This window comes from Peromyscus californicus, unplaced genomic scaffold (assembly GCF_007827085.1).
Source record: "Peromyscus californicus insignis strain IS unplaced genomic scaffold, ASM782708v3 Scaffold_5__1_contigs__length_169319896, whole genome shotgun sequence".
NCBI classification, from domain to species: Eukaryota; Metazoa; Chordata; class Mammalia; order Rodentia; family Cricetidae; genus Peromyscus; species Peromyscus californicus.
This window is the reverse complement of record NW_026294573.1, coordinates 7791699-7814078: the sequence shown is the minus strand read 5'-3', so window position 1 is coordinate 7814078 and position 22380 is coordinate 7791699. Positions and strand designations below refer to the sequence as shown.

The 22380-nt window shown below is 47.2% G+C and overlaps 1 protein-coding gene across 5 annotated transcripts in view; it reads left to right on the top strand.

Annotated features, from left to right (window-relative positions):
* Vps13d (vacuolar protein sorting 13 homolog D) overlaps positions 1-22380 on the top strand; it is a 240380-nt gene that overhangs the window by 208618 nt on the left and 9382 nt on the right. For all 5 annotated transcript variants that reach the window (XM_052718547.1, XM_052718546.1, XM_052718545.1 and 2 more), the window contains one exon: positions 20923-21054. In XM_052718547.1, coding sequence (XP_052574507.1) covers positions 20923-21054 — 132 coding nt within the window. The remainder of the gene's footprint in view (positions 1-20922; positions 21055-22380) is intronic.

Below are 22380 nucleotides of genomic sequence, written 5' to 3'. Positions count from 1 at the left end.
GTGTGGCATAGTGCATACCTATTGATTTCCCTGAAGGTACATCAGAGAGAGGACTTCTTCCACGGGTTGGCTCTCCAGATATTGGGCAGAAAGTTCATGCAAGCCATAAAAGTTAAAAGTTCAATACCTTTCTGTTAAAATTAAAGACATTAAGTCAGTCTAGGCTGTGTGGTACTTAAAACATTCCTCAGCAGCTGTGGCTCTAGTCCTGTCCCCAGCTGGACTGACCACCACTTAAATTGGTTATATCTAATCACCCAGAAGAATTGAGTCATTGGCCCAGCCTACCCATCACTGCTTCAGTCCTCTGTCTGAGTTCTTACAGACACCTCTGAGAAACTTACAGATATACCAGGCTAGTTCAAACTGGAGGAATGGGTCACTGCAGCCTATATAAAATGTAATGTCCAGGAACCTGCTGTAAATGGTCTGCTTTTCACATGCTCCTCCCTTGAAGAGGTACTTAGCATGTTCACAGTGTTTTGTTTTGTTTTTTAGCTGCTGGTCAAGAGGTCAATATCAAAACAAAATAAAGGCCTTGAGAGGCATTTCAGAAGAAGTGGGTGTGTATGTTGTTAGAAAGCAAACCCCAAATCTATTTCCTCCTGGGCCCCCAAACCCATATATCATAGCAGTGCTTCTTACCCTAACCGCGTCAGTGATGTAAGTAGCAACATCAAGGAGCTGGTAGAAGAGGGAGCCCACAGCCAGCTAGGAGAGACTGGTGCACAGTGGTGAGTCTGCAGGCAGAGGCTCTTGCATGTGATTGGCTGCTGCTACTGCTGCTATGTAAGCAGCTTGTGCTCCTACATTCTCAGAGTCTGGTCTCCTTGTTTGCTTTTGATTAAATGTCCCTGGAATATTGTCATAAAAGTGATCTTAAGATAGAAAGGGTCCAACAGGAAGTGGAGATATTGAGTGTTGGCTGATGATAGACTCTCATTCTCAGGGATAGGCCAGAGACTCTTGATGCATGGAGTCTCACTGTGGGCCAAATTAGGCCCCCAGGGATCTTTGTGTTATGTAAGGGCATCTAAAGGAGGCTGAATTCGCTTAGTTATATTGACCTGGCCCATGTGACAGTGTGGAACAAGAGCTCCGTTGACTGCCCTTGGAGATGTGAGGTGTCCTTGTGGTAAAGCTGACTGAACTCTAACAATCTATATAAGCAAGCAGAGGCAAGTTCCGTGGATTACACATTCTCTTGAGAATTTCCTTGATGAGCCTTTCTTTTTGTTGCTTCTTGTTTTCTGGCTCATGTGGTTCTTTGTAACATTTTTAACAAATCAGAATAAAGAATATGCAGAAGAATTGCCACAGACAAGAGGGATTCTAAAGAGCAAGAGACAGCTTTTTGTGGTCCATTCATTCCAGGCACTGCCCATGGACCCCTGAAAAGGTGCTTTAGGCTTCAGAATGACAGATTCACTAGCTTGTCAATCTCTCAGCATTGGTACATGGACAAAGAAGCCTTTGAGGAAACTGCTGGGAGAACCTGCGTGAACTTCTGGGGTCAGCTTCCCTTTCCAGCTTGTGCACATTCTTCATCAGTGGTGAGCACAGATGAGCTGCTGGAGTCAGGAGGGCCTTCTTCATGCATAGACCCTCAAACCAGATGAAGCCCTGCCAGAGCAGTCTGGCTACCCATCTGTGTGGGTGCTAGTCAGAAATCCTGAGTTCAGGGCAAAGGAGTGGATTCATTCAGAAGATCTGATGCTTGGGACCTTCTGCTTGATTCCATAAGACCAACTTCCCAACAGACATGCAAGCGCGCACGCGTGTGCACACACACACACACACACACACACACACACACACACACACACAGTACTCATGTATCCCACATTGGTAGTCAAGTCCTGAGAAACTAAGTTTGCTCTTTTCTGTATTAAAAGTATGATCAACTAGTAGTCAAAATTTGTACTCCTGTCTCCTGTGGAACCAAGACTAGAAGATGGCTGTAGATAGAATATGTCTGCTCCTGATGTCCTGGCTGAGTTCAAGTATAGGTTCAAATGCATGAGGACTTGGTGGCTGTTTTACAGGAAGTTTGCCAGGGATCGGGCTGAAGATTTTGCTTTTGTGAAAACAAAGTGAAGTTGTTCATTGAAGAGCAGTTCGGGGCCTATATATAGGGGCCCAGGGCCTGCTGGGATGGGGTTTACACTCAGGCTGTCCTTTTGCCCTTCCACTGAACTCTTTTCATTTCAGCCATGAGCAAACAGTCAGGGCCTGAACTAACAACCCTGCAGTCCTCCGAAGCACGGCTCGCTTACAGTACCGAACAAAGGGAGGGAGGGCCGCGTGGGCCGGCCTGGGCCGTGGAATGCAGCTTCAGGGTTCTGCTCCATAAATTTAACCAGCACGACGAAAAGAAGATAATATGAGCCTTCGTGATGATCTGAAAGGGGGAGGCTCTGTGTCCCATTGATTGCGGTCTGGCCCGTTGCCAGGCCCAAGCCTGACCGACAGTTGAACCATATCGTTAAGGCGTGTAATACAGCTCGAGTCTTGTACTGCCGCCAATGAGTACATATCCACAGGGCAAAAGTTTATAAAGAGTTGAGGCTGTCCTGCTTAACCCTCTCACACGGCATGTAATAGACCCAGCTGCCATTCAGAACCTGCCCATCTGAGGTCACACAGGGAAACCCGCATGCTTCCTTTCTTCAAACAGCATTTCAGGTCTGGGGAGAGGGAAGGAGAGTCACTTTGAGGGGGTCACAATGCTGGAATGTTCTTCTCTGGAACAGCTAAGCAGTCTGCCTCCATCCCTCCCCCGGCCCCCAGCCCAGAAATGGGACACCACGGTGCTTTCTTCCGAGTGGCTCTGTTTGCAGTATAATGTTGCTGAAGGAAACAGGGCTGACACAACAGGAAACCTAGCCGTCTCTGAGGAGGCTGTGCTGGTGGCAGAGTGCTTGATTCCTGGATGCTGGATCTTTTTGTAGCATTGCTGAGGCTCGAGATGGCTCTGGCTCCCCTCTGTACTGTCCCACTGCTCAGGGCTGTGACCTGTGAACGACTTTTCTCTCTGGCTCTTTGAGGCCCAGTCTCCATGCTGATCAGAGCAGGTAGAAGGCTGCCTTGTGGAATGGCCCAGTGTTGCAGGTGGCCTCAAAGGAACTCTATCCCCTCACCAGGAAGGGCACAGGGAAGTGGATATCCCAGTGAGGCCCAGGCAGCCTGAGTTCTCAGAAGGAATAGTGAATTGAGCAGATACGCAGACAGAAGGGCTTTAACTAATGTAGGCAGAAGGGGAGGCTACCTGCATTCAGAGAACCTGGGAGGGAAAGTGGATGGGATAGTCTCATCCTGTTTGTCAGCCCATCACATCACTTAGCTGAAGTGGAGACCTTGCCCATGCTTTGTGTCTCTGCAATTTCCAGAGCACAGAGGGATCCTGGCCTTTTGTGGCTCATGTCCAGAAACCAGGTCACCAAGCTCTGTGCCCAGGAGCTGTGGCACTCCCTTCCACACCCAGAATCTGCCCATTCCAGAAAGCAGCAGTGACACTCCCTGGCTGCAGCCTTGTTTCTTTCTGCTCTGCCTTCCAGAAGTTCATCTTTATCTGCTCATCACCTGGGAGTCCAGCTGCTACACAGCTGGCACAGGAAGCCTCTGCGTAGGATGCCGAGTCAGATGTGCTCAGCACGCTGTGACCTCCTGGGGAGGCCAGGGGATTTCTGTTTATTTTGGTGCTGTGGGCTGAGTAAAAAGGCTTTAGAGGTAGAAGAGGCACCGTGACCAGCCAGCCCGAGACTTTTGGGGCCTTTGTTAGCCATGCTTCCACTGTCAAGGTTCTCTGAAGGCCTCAGGAGGCCCTGGTGGTGACTCCAGCATGGAGGGTGTTGTCATCTGGACTCCATTACACTATTGCTAACCCTAAAGTGCGTGTGTCTCTTCACTGTGCATGTGAGGCCAGATTGTACAAAGAAATTCTTCTGCTCCTTGGATTTCTGTGGTTCTGTTTAATAATCACTGAAGATGCCGTGACTTAGCCAGATGCTAGCTAGGGTTTATAGAGATTCTTATCTGCAAAATCTGCAGTCAGAACACCAGAAAGTCCTCAATGGTTTATGTGCCACATAGAGGGAAGCTTGGTCCCCGCTCCCTGGTCTGAGCAATCCTTTGGAAAGGGAGCTGTGAAGAGCTAAGACTGAAGAGTCACTTCCGACCTCCCGTGTGACTCACCCTTTGTCAGCAGCAGAGCTGCTCTAGGCTTGCTTGTGCCCCTCCTTCCCCCAAGGAACTTGGTCACTGGACAGCCACATGCCTGCCCTCACTCTCTGCTGTTGGTGCCGGGGTCCAGAAGGAAAAGGAACCCTCAGTCTCGGGGAGAGGTGGGAGCAGAGCTTTTGTGCCCCTTGTTAGCTATCAGAGGCGGCACGACTGTACCTGCCTGTTTCTTGCTGAGGGAGGCCTGGGCAGGAGGGCAGGGCCCACCTCTGTCTTGTTCACAAGCCTGTGTGCCCATGCACAGGGAACCAATTAGAAAGGCACATGCTGGGTGTGAGCAGTGGTTGGCACCAGATCTGGGAGACTTTGCTTACTGCCCCATCTGTCTGGCAGGGTTTAGAATCTTACACCCCCCCCCCCCCCCCCCCCCCCCCCCCCCCCCCCCCCCCCCCCCCGTCTCTCTGGCTCCTAACACGTTTTTAACACAATTTGCCTGGGTGCTTTTTTTCCAGGCCTGTAGAGGCAACCCCCACCCCTTCCACAGGCCAACAATCCAAATGAATTCAGTCTCACTGGCTCTTAATCTCCTAAGAGGACAGGCGCTGGGGAGGTTTGGTGTCAACTCTGACCCAGGGGTGCATCTGATCTTTATGGAACCTCAAAATATACCTGGGGTGACCCAATCCCTTATCTTTCCTTTTGATCTCTTTCCACGTGGACCATTAATTCTGCTTTCAAAGGAGGTCGGGAGTGAAGAGCATTTCAAAGTGAGGTTGATTTGGTCTCTGAACCAGCTTGTCTTCTGGCTCGTGCTCTGCCTTGCCCTGATGAGAATCAGAAGGGACAGCCATAAGCCCCTTCAGTCTCATGGATCTGCAGCCAGAGAGCCTCAAAACCAGTTCCAGATGTCACTTCTCTCTTTGCTGGTGGGTTGAGACTGGGGTATGCTGGGAGGCAAGCTGCATGTGCTCTTACCCATTCTTACAGCATGCATTTGCAATGCATGTCTTACCTGGGGGACCCCTTAACGACTGTACCATGTGTACCCAGGCCCCTTTTGGGCTTGCCAACACCTCTAGCTCCTCTGTCAGAGCACATTACTCTGAGCTTGCTGCTCCCATAAGCAGGAACAGACTCTCTCCCGCCGTTCAGGGTCAGAAAGTGAGACAGTCCTGCAAAAGTAAGTTTGTTCTTGGGCCACAGAGGAGTCCTGCAGGCAACTGCAGCTTGGTAAAGTCCCATACCTGGCCAGACTGTAGGAGGGAACATGAGTAGTGATGGTTACTCCCCTTTGAGTGCCCCTTCTTCAGAAGACAGCCATTCAGCAGCTCCTTCCCCCACCTCATGTAGCCTACATGCTGTACAGTTATTACAGTGGAAACCTGGACTCATCTGTGGTTTCACTGTGAGTGTACTTTAGATATTTTGCTGTTTGAGCTCAACTGCTTTCTGAATCATTGTGTTTGTTTTTAAAAAAACATAGTTTTAGTGTCTAAGTAAATTAGCATGCAATATATGTACATTGCTGTTTGGGGAACTACTGTTTGAGTTAGCTCTTTGATCTCTGCATCAAGCCACTAAGACAGGTGCTGTTATCCTCTCCCCTCCTTGTCTCAAGAGAATGAGCAGAACTCAGTGTAACCAACCCGCTGTTAATAATCACCAAAAAGATACTAATATAACCCCACCAGACACCTGCCTGCATGTCTGTATGAACACATGCATAGACATACAAATATGTGTGTGTGTGTATGTATATATATATATATATATATATATATATATATGTTACATAAATAGGTGGGTGTGTGTGTGTGTGTGTGTATGTGTGTGTGTGCATGTATGTGTGTTGGCAGAGGCTCAAGCATCCTAACTAGACCTAGCTCTGCTACCAAGCTGCACCTGAAACCCCAAGTACAAAAATTTGGTGTTCACCTAAAAATACCTTTCCATTCCAAAAGCAAGTTATTTTGAATATTTATGTAATATATTGTAAATATTCCATAATATACTACCTTGCCCATTATAGACACTTACAGCTTTTCACATTCCAAGTGTCATCTGTAACTTTCCTCTCAATGCTGTCCTCAGGATGAATTCCTAAAGGCTTGATTGCTGGACTGAAGTGTGTGTTTTCTGTAGTGACACGTTACAGATTGCTTCTGAGGAAGGTGAGGCAGTTTGTGTTTGACCCATGGGGCTGAAGTGGAGCCATTTCTCCAGCTCATTCATTCAGAGCATGAGTCTCAGCTTTTATGGGGTAGCTGCTGTGCTGGATGCCCTAGGAAGAAGCAGGCTTGATCTTCTAAGCCTGCCAATCAGAGCAAGTGTCCCAATGCTGCTGTTGCTTATACTTCTCTGTGAGCTAGGCGTGTCCAGTCATCTCCTGTGTTTCTGTTGGCTGTTTCCATTTCTCCATTTCTGGGTTATTTTCCATAATCTCTGTCCCAATCCTTTTAAAAGCCCTTGGAGTGTTCCATTGGTAGAGGGCTTACCTAGTCTACATAGAGGCCCAGGTTTGAGTCCCAACACTGCAAAAGTCAGGCACGGTGCTCATTGTGTAATCCCAGATAGAGGCAGGAGGATCAGAAATTGAAGGTCATCTTCTGCAACATAGAAGGTCTGAGGCCAACCTGGGCTACATGAGAGAGACCTTGTCTTGAAGAAAAGGGGAGAGGGCAGATATCTGAGAGATGGTTAAAGGAGCTGTTAGAACGAAATAGTATTTTTTTTCCCCTGGAGCTGAGGACCGAACCCAGGGCCTTGCGCTTGCTAGGCAAGCACTCTACCACTGAGCTAAATCCCCAACCGAAATAGTATATATATATTTTTTTTTTTTTGGTTTTTCGAGACAGGGTTTCTCTGTGTAGCTTTGCGCCTTTCCTGGAACTCACTTGGTAGCCCAGGCTGGCCTTGAACTCACAGAGATCCGCCTGGCTCTGCCTCCCGAGTGCTGGGATTAAAGGCGTGCGCCACCACCGCCCGGCCCGAAATAGTATTTTTTAAGAAAATAAAAAGTAACCCTCTTGAAGTCAAGTATTCCTTCGTCCTTAGTGTGCTTGCTGTATTTCTTTCCACTCTCTCAACAATAGGCATGCATCAGCCCCTCATCAATGTAAGTGCCTGTCCTCCTTCTAGATGTTCATAAAATGTAGCTTAGCTACTGGCAGGTCCTGTCCATGTGCCTTGGAGTCTATGTTACGGCTCTGAAAGCATGTTGTCCCTCTGCCTGCAGTAACGCCAGTTGCTACAACTCTAAAAAAGTGAGTGCTGGCAGCTGGTTTGGTTGTGTGGGGTGTGACCTGTTGACTGGTTGTTGTTTGTTTGTTTTATTTTTTAATTTTGTTATTTGTTGCCTTCTATTCTTAAGTATCTGTTTACAGTCTGTTCCTTCCAGCCTTACAGCAGGCTCCTGCTTGATGCCAGGCTTCCCCAAAATGCTGTAGCACGCCATTCCAAGGCTCCATAGTGCATAGTACTCCCACTAGCTCCTGCACTCACTCATCTGCTGAGACAAGGTCTGGGCTGCTTCTGTAGTCATCAAGAATATAGACTGTGGGATGCTGCGTGACAGACTTTTCCTGGGGAAACACAACACACACACATCTGCTCACCCCAGACAGAGAGCTCACAACAGACCAGTGAGTTTTGGGGGGTTACTTACAGGAGCAGAAATGGCTCAAAGACAGCTTTGTTACCAAAATCCAGCCCAGCAGAAAAGCTGGGACCTAGAGTGCACTGCACACCTTGCAAGCAGCTCAACAGGTTGGAGGTGTCCTTTCCAGGCAGCTCAGTTGGTTTCTGCTTCTTTTAGACTGTTTGGCTGGCCTCAGAGGCTTCTTTGCAACTTGGCTTATCTAAGATTGACTCTCCGGCAGCCCTTACTACACAATGTGGGGCTAGAGAGATGGCTGAGAAGTTAAGAGCACTTGATGCTCTTGCCTAGGACCTGGGTTTAGCTCCTAACACCTACATGGTAGCTCACAACCGTCATAACTCCAGTTCTAGAGCACTGACACCTTCTTACGACCTCTGTGGGTCCCAGGCATCATGCAGTATATACATGCAGGCAAAATACTCTCATACATATAAGAAAGCAAATAAATATTTAAAAAGAATGTAGACCTTGGCACTGAGGAGATGGCTTTGTTGGTAATGTGCTTGAGGACCTGAGTTCAGATCCCTGGGGCCAATGTAAAAGCTACATGCAGCATCTATACCTGTAATCTCAGAACTGGGAGTAGGTGAGTTTCTAAAGCCTGTAGGGCAGCCAGCTAGCCAAGACCATGAACTCCAAGTTCAGTGATTGACCCTGCCTCAAAAATCAAGGTGGAGAACAACAGAGGAAGACAATGTGTGTGCACACATCCATATAACAGTCACACACACACACACACATACACACACACACACACACATACACACACACACACACACACACACACACACACACACACACACACACACACACACACACACACACACACGGAAGGGCAAGAATGTAAATTGTACCTTCCTGGTTTTAAGCTTCTCAGTATTACCTTCTCTGGTATCCCTTCATGCTGTCCATATGCCTAACAGTGATGGAGTCTACATGTTGAGAGTCTCTTCAGCAAATGTTATATCGAGTAAGTTTACTGAGTCCAAGGGAATCAGAAAGACCCTTGGTCAAGTTTGCCACTTCCAGGAAGACATGTTTGTCTTTACCATAAAGTGAAATATTAGTGAATACCTCCTGAGAGGAACAGTGTGAGGCTAGAGTGTTTGGGATTCAGTCAAAACATTCATACCACCAGCCACAGCCCTACCCCGCATGCCAGTTGCCCAGTCCCAACCTGGTGTCTTCTCACCTAAGGCTGATGGGAAATGCATGTGCAAGAGTTAGTGCCACAAACATACATGATGCATGGGCATTTTCCCAGTGCCTTGGGGCATATATACACCCCTCCATTGTGTTTGAGTCACCCACAACTTAAAACATGCCAGTTAAGCTGGGCGGTGGTGGTGCACACCTTTAATCCCAGCACTCAGGAGGCAGAGGCAGGTGGATCTCTGTGAGTTCAAGGCCAATCTGGTCTACAGGGCGAATTCCAAGACAGGCTCCAAAAGCTACACAGAGAAACCCTGTCTCGAAAAACCGAAAAAACAAAAACAAAACAAAACAACAAAAACCCCAAACATTCCAGTTCTTCTCTCATGCTCCACCCTTTTCTCACAAGAGAGCGAGTGTATGTCATGGGTCTCGCTGTATGCCTGTGTGTAAAGTGCGAGGGATCAACCCAAATGAGTTTCATTTTGTCAAACATAGCAACTGTCATCTACAGTAGCCTGATTTCCCCCTGTTCTGCTTGTTTGCTTGTTTGTTTTGTAGTCATTTTAATGTATGGAGAGCCAACCTTTCAAATGAGTCACCTTGTCAATGAAAACCCAAGGACTAAAGAAAGGGCAGAGCGGCCATTCCCTCATGACCCACCAGTTTGCAGAATGCACAAACCAGACAGAGGCAGGCTGGAGAGCCGAATCTGCAGAGGGAGCTCCGGTCTCCTCCCCCGGTGCCACCTTGCACCCCTCCTTGATTGTGTCCAGTGGCCTTCAGCCCTGCTGTGGCTTACAGCATAAGAGCCCTTCTGGCCCGTGTCACCCCTGGGGCCCTGATTCGACAGGATTCAGCAGATCTGTTGAGTGCGTGTTTAATGTGACACAGATGGAGGACATCCCACAGACCTTTCTGCTTTACAGATTTTCAGCCTTTTGCATTTCATCAGCGTTGCTTATTGTTTACAGGCTGTAACCTGAGACAGCAGAACAGATTGTAATTTTTAAAAAGGTTTGGGGGGGTGAGAAGGCTGCAGGGGATCTGGGAGAGAAAAAAATCCAGTAGTGTGGAATGTTGTTTGCTGTCCAGACCAAACAAACCAGTTTGCCAAGGGTTGATGGACTATGACAGTCAGCCCGGCTCATGTTAACACCGGGCAGCACATAATTAACAGACAGCTTGATTGTTTTATCACCAAATAAAGAATGCTCTCTGTCACAGGTGGTACATCCTGGTCCCAGGCAGAAATGAGCCCCTCGAAGAGGAATCAAAGGGTGTGGCCAAGATGCCAGCTCTGTTCTGTTTCCTTCATGTATAGAAAGAACACTGCTGAACCCAGTCTGCATTCTAACACGTAGCTGCTCTCCTTCACTTCTTCCTGCAGGGACTTATGCCTGGCCCTGTAGCAAGAGTCAGAACAAAGAGAGGGGTTTTCTTTGATATGAAAAACTCGGGTAGTCTTGAGGACATTGGACTGATGGATCAGAGCCAGGCAAACACAAGTTTCAAGACAGAGTACCATCGCTGGTTTTAGATGGTATGGCTGACTGGAAGTGGCCTTGGCTTCTGTGAGAGCTCAGCCATGGGATAAGTCTAAGGATCAACAGCAAGAAATCCAGCTGATGAGGAAGGACATGGGGACCGGAGGTGACTGGTTGTCCCTAAGATCAAAGAAACCTAAAGCTTGGGCTGATATCGAATGTGCCATATAAGGAATTGACCCTGAGGAAGCCTTTTCTTGGTGTTTGAATGAGTTCAGAGACTTGATCACCAAGTCAGACATTTCTGAGCCATTGACCATCTGAGTGTCAAGATACCATTGACTTCCCATGAGGAGCTGGACCCAGAGTGGCTGCCAGGCTTCCGAGCCCATTTTTTTTTTTTTCCTTCTTGGGAAAATGCAGACATTGCATGGTTCCCCAAAGCTGCCAATTACCCTCTGGGAGCATGTGACCTGGGTCAGGAGCTTCCTTGTGTCCCCCACAATGGAAAGTCCAGCATTCCTGTGCTCCAGGGGCTCCTGGGTCATTCTTAACTCCCACCTTTCCCCTTGCTCAGGCTCCAGAGGCCCTGCTGCCAACCAGCCTTCTCTGCTTACCCGGCCCTTCTGGACCAGCTCGTACAGTTTCAGAGCTGTACATTCATCTCAGATGTGTCTGGGCTGGAAGGAGGGATACCTGGAACCTTCCTTCCTCCCTCTGTCCCCTATAGCTCAGCTGTAAGGCCTGAAGCTGGGGGGCCTGGATGCCTGGACAGCTTTGATTCCCTCAGAGTTCTTTCTTTTCCCACTGTCCCTTCTCTTTTCCTGCTGTCCCTGCCTCCCACCCTCTCCCCTCTGTTTGACAGGAAAAGGTTGTGAGAAACCCCTAGATTGAGCCAGCAGGTAGTCCTGAAGGGGTAAGCAAACTACCAGCAAGCCCTCCCGGAGCTGTAGCATCTCCATGTCTGCTTGGCTTTGCCCCCGAAGGAGACCCTGGGGCAGGGGGCTCAAGAGCAGCAGTGGATGTACAGGGAGAGATTATATTGCAAACTGCATTTAGAGAAAGTGAATTGCCATTAATGTACATGTATTTCGTAAGCCCTTGGCTATGGTGAATTTTCCTAAAGGTGGTATCCTGAGATCATTTCAGCTCTAAGAATTGTGTGTCCATTGTAATTTATTGAATGTTGGGTGGTTAGCACTGCTTCTTTACAGACATTATTTCAGGAAATTAGTATTTGAATAGAGCAGGGGAAATGTTCTTATGTCCAACAACAATGGAAATGCTCCTTAGGAGTCACTCTTACAGGGAGTCACATCACAGCCTTCCCCCAATACACACACATTAGTGCTTGTCACAATGAAACTATAAATACTACACTTTTGCATTGGGGTGAGTTTTGTTTTGGGTTTGGTTTTGTTGTTTTTTTAAGATAGGGTTTCTCTGTGTAGCACCGGCTGTCCTGGAATTCACTCTGTAGATCAGGCTAGCCTCTAACTCAAAAATCCTCCTGCCTCTGCCTCCCAAGTGCTGGAATTAAAGGCATGTGCCACCACTGCCCAGCAAGAATTTGACTTTTGTTTTGTTTTTTTTTCCGAGATAGGGTTTCTCTGTGTGTAGCTCTGGCTGTCCTGGAACTTGCTCTGCAGACCAGGCTGGCCTTGAACTCACAGAGATCTGCCTGCCTCTGGCTCCGAAGTGCTGGGAATAAAGGGGTTGGCCACCACTGCCTGGCAAGGTTTTGGGTTTTTGAGGCAAAGACTTACACTGTAGCTCAGGCTGGCCTGGAACTCATTATGTAGTCCAAACTGGCCTCAAACTTGATAATTCCTCTGCCTTAGCCTCCCCAGTGCTAGGATTAAAGGTGAAAGCCACTGTGCCCAGCCACATTTAGGAATTCTAAGTTGACTTATTTGTTCTGAGGAAGTGTAGGCAGGTGCTGGACATTTATTTTTATGAGTCCTACTATGTGCTCTGTGTGTGTGTGTGTGTGTGTGTGTGTGTGTGTGTGTGTGTGTGTGTGTGTGATTATATTTCATGTCGGTGTTATCAACTGAGTGCTTGGCTAGGGTATCCTTCTGTCTGTCTTTTCCCTACCAGCCCTTGTTCATCTCTGTGCCACCCTGGTCTCAAAAGAGATCAGCTCTTGAGAGGGAATTTCTTCCATTGGATTTTTACCTTATGTCGTCATTTGTCAGAAATTGTCTGAAAATCGGCTTTTTGTCCCTAGCATTACAGACTCAGCTTTGGCTCATGGAAACAGTCCTGGAGTTAGCATTAGAGCAACAGGTTTGCAAGGACTGTGATTCTGGTAAGCACTGGATTCTGGTTTGCTGTCATTGGTAGAATACAAAGCCTTTGGTTGTGAAGTGCCCCTTTCCTGTAATGATCCTCAAAGTTGTGTGTCGTTTTATAAAGTAAAGCAACCTCAGAATGCAGACAGATTTATGACATTTGGGGAACCTTTTCCAGAGCTCCCAGCTGTGCTGAATTCATTATAAAGGGAGCCTTCTGGGCCCTCCTCAGCCGGCTGAATTAAACAGATAGTCTCACCCTGGAGGCAGTTGACCAAGAGAAAAGTCTGGAGTATCTTTGTCCTCCTGTTGAAGTCCCAGCAGCATGTCTACTGGCATTAGTCCTACCAGCTGTCATGGTCACAGTGTCATGGGGTCCCCAAATGCACGAGATTACAGAGAGCCTTGACCCCTATAAACAAGTCAGGTGTGAACCCCACTGATGGGTGCAAACCAGTTCAGGAAATAGCCCCTGCTGGACTGCTAAAACCTAACAATATAAATAGGATTTCTATGCTTCCTTGAGTCAACATCTCCCCCGTTTTCAGTGGCAATGGTATGGTATGGGAGTTTGTGTGTTGCCTTACGCATGACTTCAGAGCTCCAGGGAGTGCGGTGGAATGTCAGCAGGAAAGGGAATGGGAAGCACTTCCATGGCAAGCTGTGAGCCTCCCCTGGCCCATCTGTCTGGGCTAGGGCCCTCTTCTGTGCCTTGGGTGCTGTTCTGTGCAGTGTGTAGTATAGACCAGCCTCCACTCTTAAGCACTATGCATTCAGTGACTTATTTACTACTAGTAACAGCCCTATTATCAGGTCCATTTTAATTTTTTGTTACATTTATTCATTTGCATCTCTGTGTGTATGTGCATGTGGTATGAGGGTGTACATACCATGGTGGACTTTGGAAGTTGGTTCTCTCCTTCCACATGTAGGTTCTGGGGATTGAACTCTGGTTGTCAGGCCTGGCAGTGAGTGCTTCTCCCCAGTGAGCCATCCTGCCAGTCATCAGCTTTGTTATAAATGAGGAAACAGTTTGTAAATAATGGAATTGCCCTTCAAGCTTGAGAACCAGAGGGAGGCATGGCCATTCCCCGGCCTCTGAGCAGGTTTGTTTTTCTGACTACCTTAATTGGAATGCTTCCTCAGTAATTCCAGGAAGACGGAATCTCTTCAGACACATGTGTCCAAAATCCAAATTATCCCGGAAATACTTGGTATCATTTTCCCATTTCAAGATTCAACAAGCCAAAGCTTGGTTGCTATCTGTGAGTAGCCTCTAAAAGGTGGTGGTATATCTGCCTTTAACTATTGGTGGGGCATTTCCTCATGGGAAATGGTCAGATTTGAGAGATTTTCACACTCACGTAGTGTCGTCTCTCACCAGGCATACACTGAGTGGAGTTAGGAATCTTTGTCCAGGAGAAGCATTTTCCTCAGTCTTTGGAAATGGATTCATGGGGCAGAGAGGCGAGAGCTACAGGTCATAGGTCTTCTGGACCCCAGACACTGTACAGCAGTGAGCATCAGTGCGTTTTAACCAAATTGGGCTCTCCAGTGCAAGGTGGTGCCATTCAGGTGGACTGTTTGGTTCCATTCAGAACGATGATAAATGTTTGATGGAGCCATTCAGCTAAGAACGATACCTTGTAGCTGTTACCAGTGAACAGCCAGTGTTAGAGAATCTGGGCCAACCTTCTGTTCTCAGTCTAATTATTTGTGCTTAGTTGAGCAGACTGCAAAACAGTAAGATAGTTAGTGAAAACAAAAATTGTGGGCTCAAATATATAATAATGTAAGCATCATCCATCACTCCACAGAGGTCAGCATGTACAACCCCCAATTAGATGGCAGCCCTCCGTTGCATAAACATCTACTGTGCTTGGGTGTCACGGTCTACTCATTTACTGATGGTTTGTGGATGTCATTTGGTTGATAGACATTGACCATGACAAACTTCTCAACCAGCTATCAGCTTGCACCATGCTGGGGTGGACGTACACAACCATCTGTCTCCAACTAACAGAACTGTGACACAGCTACTCATCATATAAGCAAAGAACAAGTCATGGCCTGGCCAACTGCTGACCTCAGGCTGAAAGGCAAGATCAACCAAGTGGAACTGGTTAGATGTGCCCGCCACCTTGTTTGGATTTACTGTTGCTTCAAGACTGTGACACAGGTTATTTTCATTGCTCTGATCTTTGGTTTGGGGGCCCCAATATCTGTCAAATAGCCCCTGCCAGATGAAGTGAGTCTTCATGGACAGCTCTCCCTGGGTGGGTATCTGCAGTATATCAGCCACTGTGTGAGTAGCCCCTTCCCTGGGGGAAGAGGCATCCATGGTGTATCACCGCCTCCTGACATTTTCATGGAGTTCAAAGCTCAAGTTCATTTGGTGCTGACATTTTGGATTAGCTGGTTGACTGGAAGGGCTGCTTCTTCCTATATGCTGTGAAATTTATAAACCACAGCAGCTGAGGGCTTAAAATGGCCGACAGTCCCCAGCTGGCAGCAATTAAGTGCACCGCAGACCTTTGGCTAAACAAAAGCCTGCGGAGGCAGAGACGCTGTACACACCAAACTGACTCTTGTTCTCAATGTTGGTCAAGAAGCACTTAACCAAAGAGAGGTGAGTGAGGAGGTTTTCCCACTTCCTGTTTAATGTGGTGCCAGACACTGCTCAAGTGGCATCATGACAGTTAGCAGTGGGGGTGACAGAACAGTTTCAATGTTGATCTTCATGCCTAGGACCAATGCCACACTGCTGCCCTATGGGTACCATTTAGTCAGGCTTCTCTAAGGAAGCAAAACTGGTAGAATGAATGTGCAGATACAAGAGGACTAGCTTATAGGCTGTGGTCTGGTAGTTGTTCAGTCCACAATGCTGAATGTCTCTGTTGTCCAATTCTAAAGGATTCCTGGAGAGCTGCTGGTCTTCAGAGTACATTGGAATCAGCCTCAACAGCATAGATGAACTTGCCAGAGAGAGTGGGGACAAGCAGGCAAAACACAAAGCTTCCTTTATCCATAGCCTTTCATGTGAGCTGCCACCATTAGGTGTGGCCCAGACTGAGGGTGGGTCTTCCTTGTTCCAATAATCAGGTGAAGAAAGTTCCTCCCAGGAGTGCCCAGAAGCTTGGGTTTTAGTTGATTCCCAGATGTAGTCAAGTTGACAGCTGAGACTAAGCCATCACAGGACACCATTATTCTTTCATTTGAAAGGAGGAGATGGAGTGAGAAAGTGCTGAGGCCGTTTTATACCCACTCCAGCAGCAGGCTGAAAAATCTAGCCCAGGCTGGCAAGATGGCTCAGCAGATACAATGTTTGCTGCCCAAGCCTGAGGACCTGAGCTTGATTTCTAAAACCCACAGTGAGACTCCAGTAGCTTCCCTCTGACCTCCTCACATACGCTATGGCATACATGCACCCCCTCCACAATAAATAAATAATCAAATAAATAAACATAAAATTTAAATAGACTCTAGCTCAGTATTTTCCAAGATACAACAGATGTATCAATCAATTGAATTTTGTTTTGTTTTGAACCTTTGAGACAGGGTCTCATGTAGTCCAGTCTGGCCTTTAATTTGCTTTTAACTGAGGCTTGCCTTGAACTACTGATCCTCCTGCCTTTTCCTGAGTGCTGGGATTATGCCACACTCCTGATTTTCCTTTCCTTTGTTTGAGACAGGTTCTCATGTGGATAGTATATGGAGTGAGTAGAAAATTTCTTAATAAAGAAAAATGGGGGAAAAAAGTAAATATCAAATTTAGTTCTTTTGTGGCTCTGGCCACGTGCTCGGTACCCATGTGGCCAGTGACAGCATATTAGGCAGCTGTCCTAGACAGTGCCTAGCATTGGAAGGGTGTCGATAGCTAGCATCTCATAACTGCGTCACGGCAGAAGTGTAAAATGGTTTTGCCCCTTTTAAAGGTCGCTCAAATTCTCCTCTTAGGCAAACTTTTGATTCCTGAAATCTAGCAGAAAGTGTGCATGCATGCGTGTGTTTGTGCATATCCAAATCCAAAGGTCACCAGGAGACATGCACAAGCATGTTCATAACCACATCACTTATAATACCAAAACCTTAGCCAGTCTCAGATGTGTCGTAGACATTCACACCATAGGGTATTAGTAAACAAACAGAAGTGAATTCCAGCTGCCCACGGAAATGGCGGAATTCTTTCAATAGGCCCAACATGATTATAAGCTATAGACAGCACTAGTGTGTCAGAACATGCTTTGAAGTGTGGGAAGACTGCCTAAGAACGAAAAGCATGGGCATTAGACACGAGATTCAGAATTGGGGCTGTGCCAGAGAGAAGGAATGGGTGTCTACATGCAGAAGACACCAGGCTGTGGTCAGCAGCAGGGTTGTGTATTGTATTTGTTGAAATAAAGAAAAAGGCCAGTGATGGTGGCAGACCCCGAACAGAGCAAGAGGAAGCCATCCTATTCCTCTTCCCAATGCTCAGCTCACTGGGACACAGGATAGTGACTTAATAGTCAGTCTTGTAAAACTAGACACCAGTCCCTGAGTCGCAGAGCAAGAACAAATGTAGGATTGCTGTTATCTGTGGATACACTTGTTTGTAAGGGTGATTTGAGTTCATGATGTGTGTGTGTGTGTGTGTGTGTGTGTGTGTGTGTGTGTGTGTGTGTGCATACATGTATATACATGTGTATGATTATATGTATTTTTAGGACCTTGTGCAATAATAAGTCTGACTCTACTGATACATATTTTATATAACATACTACTATATTTTTTGTTGTTCACGTTTGGGCGATTTGGGTTTTAGTTGTTTTTTGGTTTGTTTTGTTTTAGACAAAGTCTCAGTAGCCTGGCTGGCTTTAATCTCGTAGCCATTTCCATCCCTGCCTCCCAAACACTGTGATTACCTACTGACTATGAGAACAGTTCTACCACAGTGCTTCCTTTTCCCTGATGAAGGTCACTTTGTAACCTTCCTGCCAGCTCTTCCCTGGGTTTGAAAACATTTCCTTATCTTTTTTTTTTTTTTTTTAACTCTTAAGTCAGTTTGGGTTCATATTTGTTCTCACGATGACTTTAAACACTATCCCCCAACACCTGCTCACGACTAACCAACTTGGACATGAGAACTTGAAAGTTTAGCTGTATTTTAGAGAAGAAAAACTGGCTTTAGTCACTGACAGAACATTGTAGAAGAATGAGGAAGTGTGTCTTTATTCTGCCTTTCCGCCTCTATAAAGAATACTCCCAAATCACCCCTCTGTGAGGGAACCCCTCATTTACCGAGCTGTGTCCTCTCTTTGAGGTAAGGTTGTAATGGGAGGCTGTGGTTTTTTCCCTGTATATCCTAGTGACATGAAAATGATCCTTCACCATCCCAGTGTGCTTCTCCAGGCCCGAGCACTAAGCATTGAGTCCAACATGGCCCTTGGTGTTTGGTAGACCACCAAGAGAGGACCATAAAAATTGGGGGTAGTTTACTATCTGCTGGGAAGACAGAGAGGAGATGAGCATAACACATGGTAAGGATGGACCCACAAGGGAGCTGTTCTACCTGCTCATTCTAGATGTTTCTGTGGGTTTGTAGTTTGCAAGCTAGAAGATTGTATATTGGGAGTAGAGAGAAAGTTTGAGGAAGGACTCTAGTGGAGGCCACTGAGTCAAGGAATTACTGTGTGCACTTAAACTTTTTGGTAACAAGGGGCACATTTCCTTCCGTTCTGAGTTAGGCCACAGTTCCTGTGAGGTGTGACTTTTAGGAGCTCACAAGCAGGAGCCTGCTGCTTTTCTTTGACTTGCCAGACTTCCTTAGGTCCCTTCAGAGGGATGCAGTTCACAGTTGGTTTCCCCTTCACCCTAGTTAAGCACTAAGAAAAAGATTGTCTCTTGTAAGGAATAGGACACATGTCCACAAAGGTTCCAGTTTCACATCTATCCTTTGCTGACCCTAGTGAACTAGACAGAGGTACCCTGGACATTTCTCTTATAAAGGTAAGATTCTACTAGTTCACCTTGTACCTGATAATCATTAGCTTTCAAATCTCAGAACCTCATCTTTGCTTTGTAGCTCAGTGAAAGCCACCAGACATTTGAGATTCTGTTGTGTCGCTGCAGGCAGCCAGGTGCTGCTGAGACAAAATACTTTTTCTTGTGGTATGTGCTGTTCACATGGAAGCAATAAACACACACATATCCCAGTGCAATGATGTCCTTTGAACAGGTGACTGGCTTGCTCTAAGTTATGTTTCCAGAAGGGCCATTCTTACTGAGGTAGTGGGGAATTGGCATTTGGGAGGCTAAGGCAGAGCAGCCAGTTCAAGGCTAGCTAGAGCTATATAGTAAGTCCAGCATGGGCTGCAACATAGTGAGACCCTATCTCAAAGCAAATACGTTCACAGGGCATTTTTAGGAGCTGTAGAGAGGTGGGAATAGTTAATGTTAATAGTTAATATCTCGGTAAGCACCCAGGTATCTCTACAAGTTGAGAGGCAGCGTAACAGGAAAATCAAACCTTAATTGAAAGGAGGTAGGAAAGTGACCTCACCATCTGCCTTTTGGAGGGATATTTGGTCTTCTACTTGGCAGCCAATGGCCCTTTCAGGAGCCTCTCAGGCAAAAGAACCATGGGAATACCTTGGGGAAGACATGTTATTGGTCTGTCTAGACAGTGAAATGACAGCAATTGGTTTGCCAGGCCAGGAGACTAGAACAGGCTATCTGGAAAAGTCCACCCAGCTCCTTACTGGGGACCCCTTGCATATGGTGATCCGTCAGCATCCATAGGTGAGCAGTTACGAAGTTCCTCTCTCAGTGGACTCACAGTGTAGCCTACACCACCGCCCCTGCTTTCAGGGAGAACTCTGGGGTGAGAGCTATCCATATGTCTAAACCTTGAAGGAGGGATTGAGACTAAGCACAGTGGGAATATGTAAGTATGTGCTGTAAATGAAGCTAACCCATTACCTAGGCCTCAGTGCAAGCCACTGCTGCCTCCTTCAAGTCTCCATATCACTCCTGAAAAACACAACTCATAACTAAATATTTGAGACTTGTCTGGGGTAGGAGACCTGGCTTCCTAACAGCTATCAAACATCCTCCATGGCACCTTCTGGAACCATAGCCTGGTGAACTCAGCCTGACTTGGGTTCAGAAACACTTGCAATGACCTTAGCTCTTCAGATAGCCTGTGGCAAGTTTCAGACTGCTGCTTCCAAGGTCCTACCCTGACTTGCCCTGCAGGACACTTCTCCCCCATCAGTCCATCTCCACTACCACTAGTACGTGGTTCTGAAGTGCTGATTCAGTGTGGCCTCCTGTTCCTCTCTTTGAGGTATGTCTAGAGAGGGATGTTTTGCTTCAGTGGGTTCCAGGAACAAATAATAAAAAGTACAGCAAGTACAGGGTTGAGGACAGACCCGGTACACTCTTATCAGTCATCTGAAGTATGCACCGCCTTTCCAAGACAAATATGGACTCCTGTTTCTAGGAAAACACCAAAAAGTATTTATCAATTACCCTGTCTATGGTTTGTGGAAAAAGACAACAGCAGCCGACCCTGAAAGCCATAGCAAAGCAGATTCCTTTGGGCAACCGACAGCCAAGTGGCATGAGTTAGGGCTGCTGCTGTGGCCTGGGACGGGTCCTCTCATGGCCACTGCATTCCTTACCCTTTACCCAGGAGCCTGAGCTCACCCCTCCGGAGCCTGGCAGCATAGCGGGTTCACAGTAAAGCCCGGGCCCCTTGGTGTTCCTCCTGAACCCACCACACCTCCCCAGCGGGCCAATGCAAAGAAGTCCCTGGCAAAACATAATACCGGTGTGCTCCACTGGGAGGCTAGTGATAGTGAAAGAGCCGCAGCGATGGGTAACCTGTACTCTCCAGCACAAGCCTGATGGGTGCTTTTTCATATGATCTCCCAGCCAAGAGGTAGGTTGTGCCAGCCCATTACACAGAAAGTGAGATGGAGGCCAAGGAAGTCAGCTGATTGAGCCAATAATCCTGTAGCCAAAGGATGTCTGAATTCACAGTGGGCATGCTCGAGACCACATAACCGCTGCAGCTTCCTCCTGTCTATAAGCAGCGTCTTTCCAAAAGAGGATGGAAGATCCCTTTAACCTTGACACTTAACCTCTTCCTGTCCATTTGCCCCTCCAGGACCCAAGCCCAGAGGGTTCGGAAACCACGGTGCTGCACTGGCCCCCAGGGGCTGCTTCCTCGATATTCTGAGAGCCAGGCAGAAGGACAGGAGCAGCTCTTCAAGCTGACGGACAACATCCAAGACGAGTTGTGAGTGGGGGCTGGAGAAACAGGTCCACTGTATTGCCTTGTCTGTCTTTGAGTCTGAGAAACTTCCCTGTGACGCAGGAGCTTCAGCCTGATGAAGCCCTTGGGAGAGGCTGAAGGATTGCGTGTCCTAAATGTCTGATGGGTGTCAATATGACTTCTTATAAATGGCTTTTACTAAAGGGAATGGCTCAGTCTGTTCCAGAGTGGACCTTGCTGTGTCATCTCTGAAGTGTGAGTCTCTCTGTAGACAGCTCAAAGAGAGGCCAGTGTGTAGGGTGTTAAGAGAGGTCTTTCCCATAAAAAAATTCTGTAAACTTTGGTATCCAGTGTTTGCTACAGAATGCTAGTGAAATGAATCACAAAAAAAAGTAGCAAACAATTGCCCATCGAATGTTCTGGAAATGCAGTTTTCTTGATTGTTTTGTCACTCTTGTAGTAATCCAGGACCTTGTCACATTTGCGGCTACTGAGATTATTCTTAGCTGATGTGGCAGCCATGGCAGTCTTTGGCAATATTCTGTGGAAACCCTCAGAATGTACAGTGCTCTGTGACTTGACCAGATGTGAGAGGACTGCATTTGGGGCATAGCAGCGTGCTAGTGTAATTTGTATCTTCTAAGGTGAGGCAAGCTAGGGAGGATCTGAACACTGGTGTTCTGGCTGATAAAAGAGTTCAGAGAGAGATTGGCTCATGGGATGGCCTTCAGTGTCACTGGGAGACAGTTCAGAGAGAGATTGGCTCCTGGGATGGCCTTCAGTGTCACTGGGAGACAGTACCAGAGAGGCCTCAACTCACATCTCATATCTTGTTTGAACGGGGACATATGGGGACATAGAAAATGAAGTCCAGGAATAGGAGGTGGGCTATGGCATCTTCTTAGATGTGTCCTGCCATGGTATCATTGGAGCATCTCTAGATAGTGCATTTCCTCTCTTGAGCCTGCCCTGCTCCCCAACAACAACATAGAAACTTAGATCTCCATTTCTGAAGTCTGAGAGGGCTGAGACTGTCCTGTACTCCACATTGTTGATGGGACTTTGGGCTCCAACTCAAAGGCCTAGAGAGTCATTTCTCAGCCAAGTAGGACATGGTGTAGACTCTACTAGAATGGCAGCCAATGATGGCTAGGGTGTTCCACTCAATGGAGAACCCTCCAAACCCAGAGCAGTGCCTGGGATTCAGATCACTCAATAAACTCAGCTGGGAGAGCTGCAGTTCAACTTTTGTATTAACTCATGACCCACTTTCCAGTCACTGGGGATTTAGGAGTGCTATCAAAGGTTAAGTAAGGGGTGAGGAGTGCTTGCCTAGCATACATTGAGCCC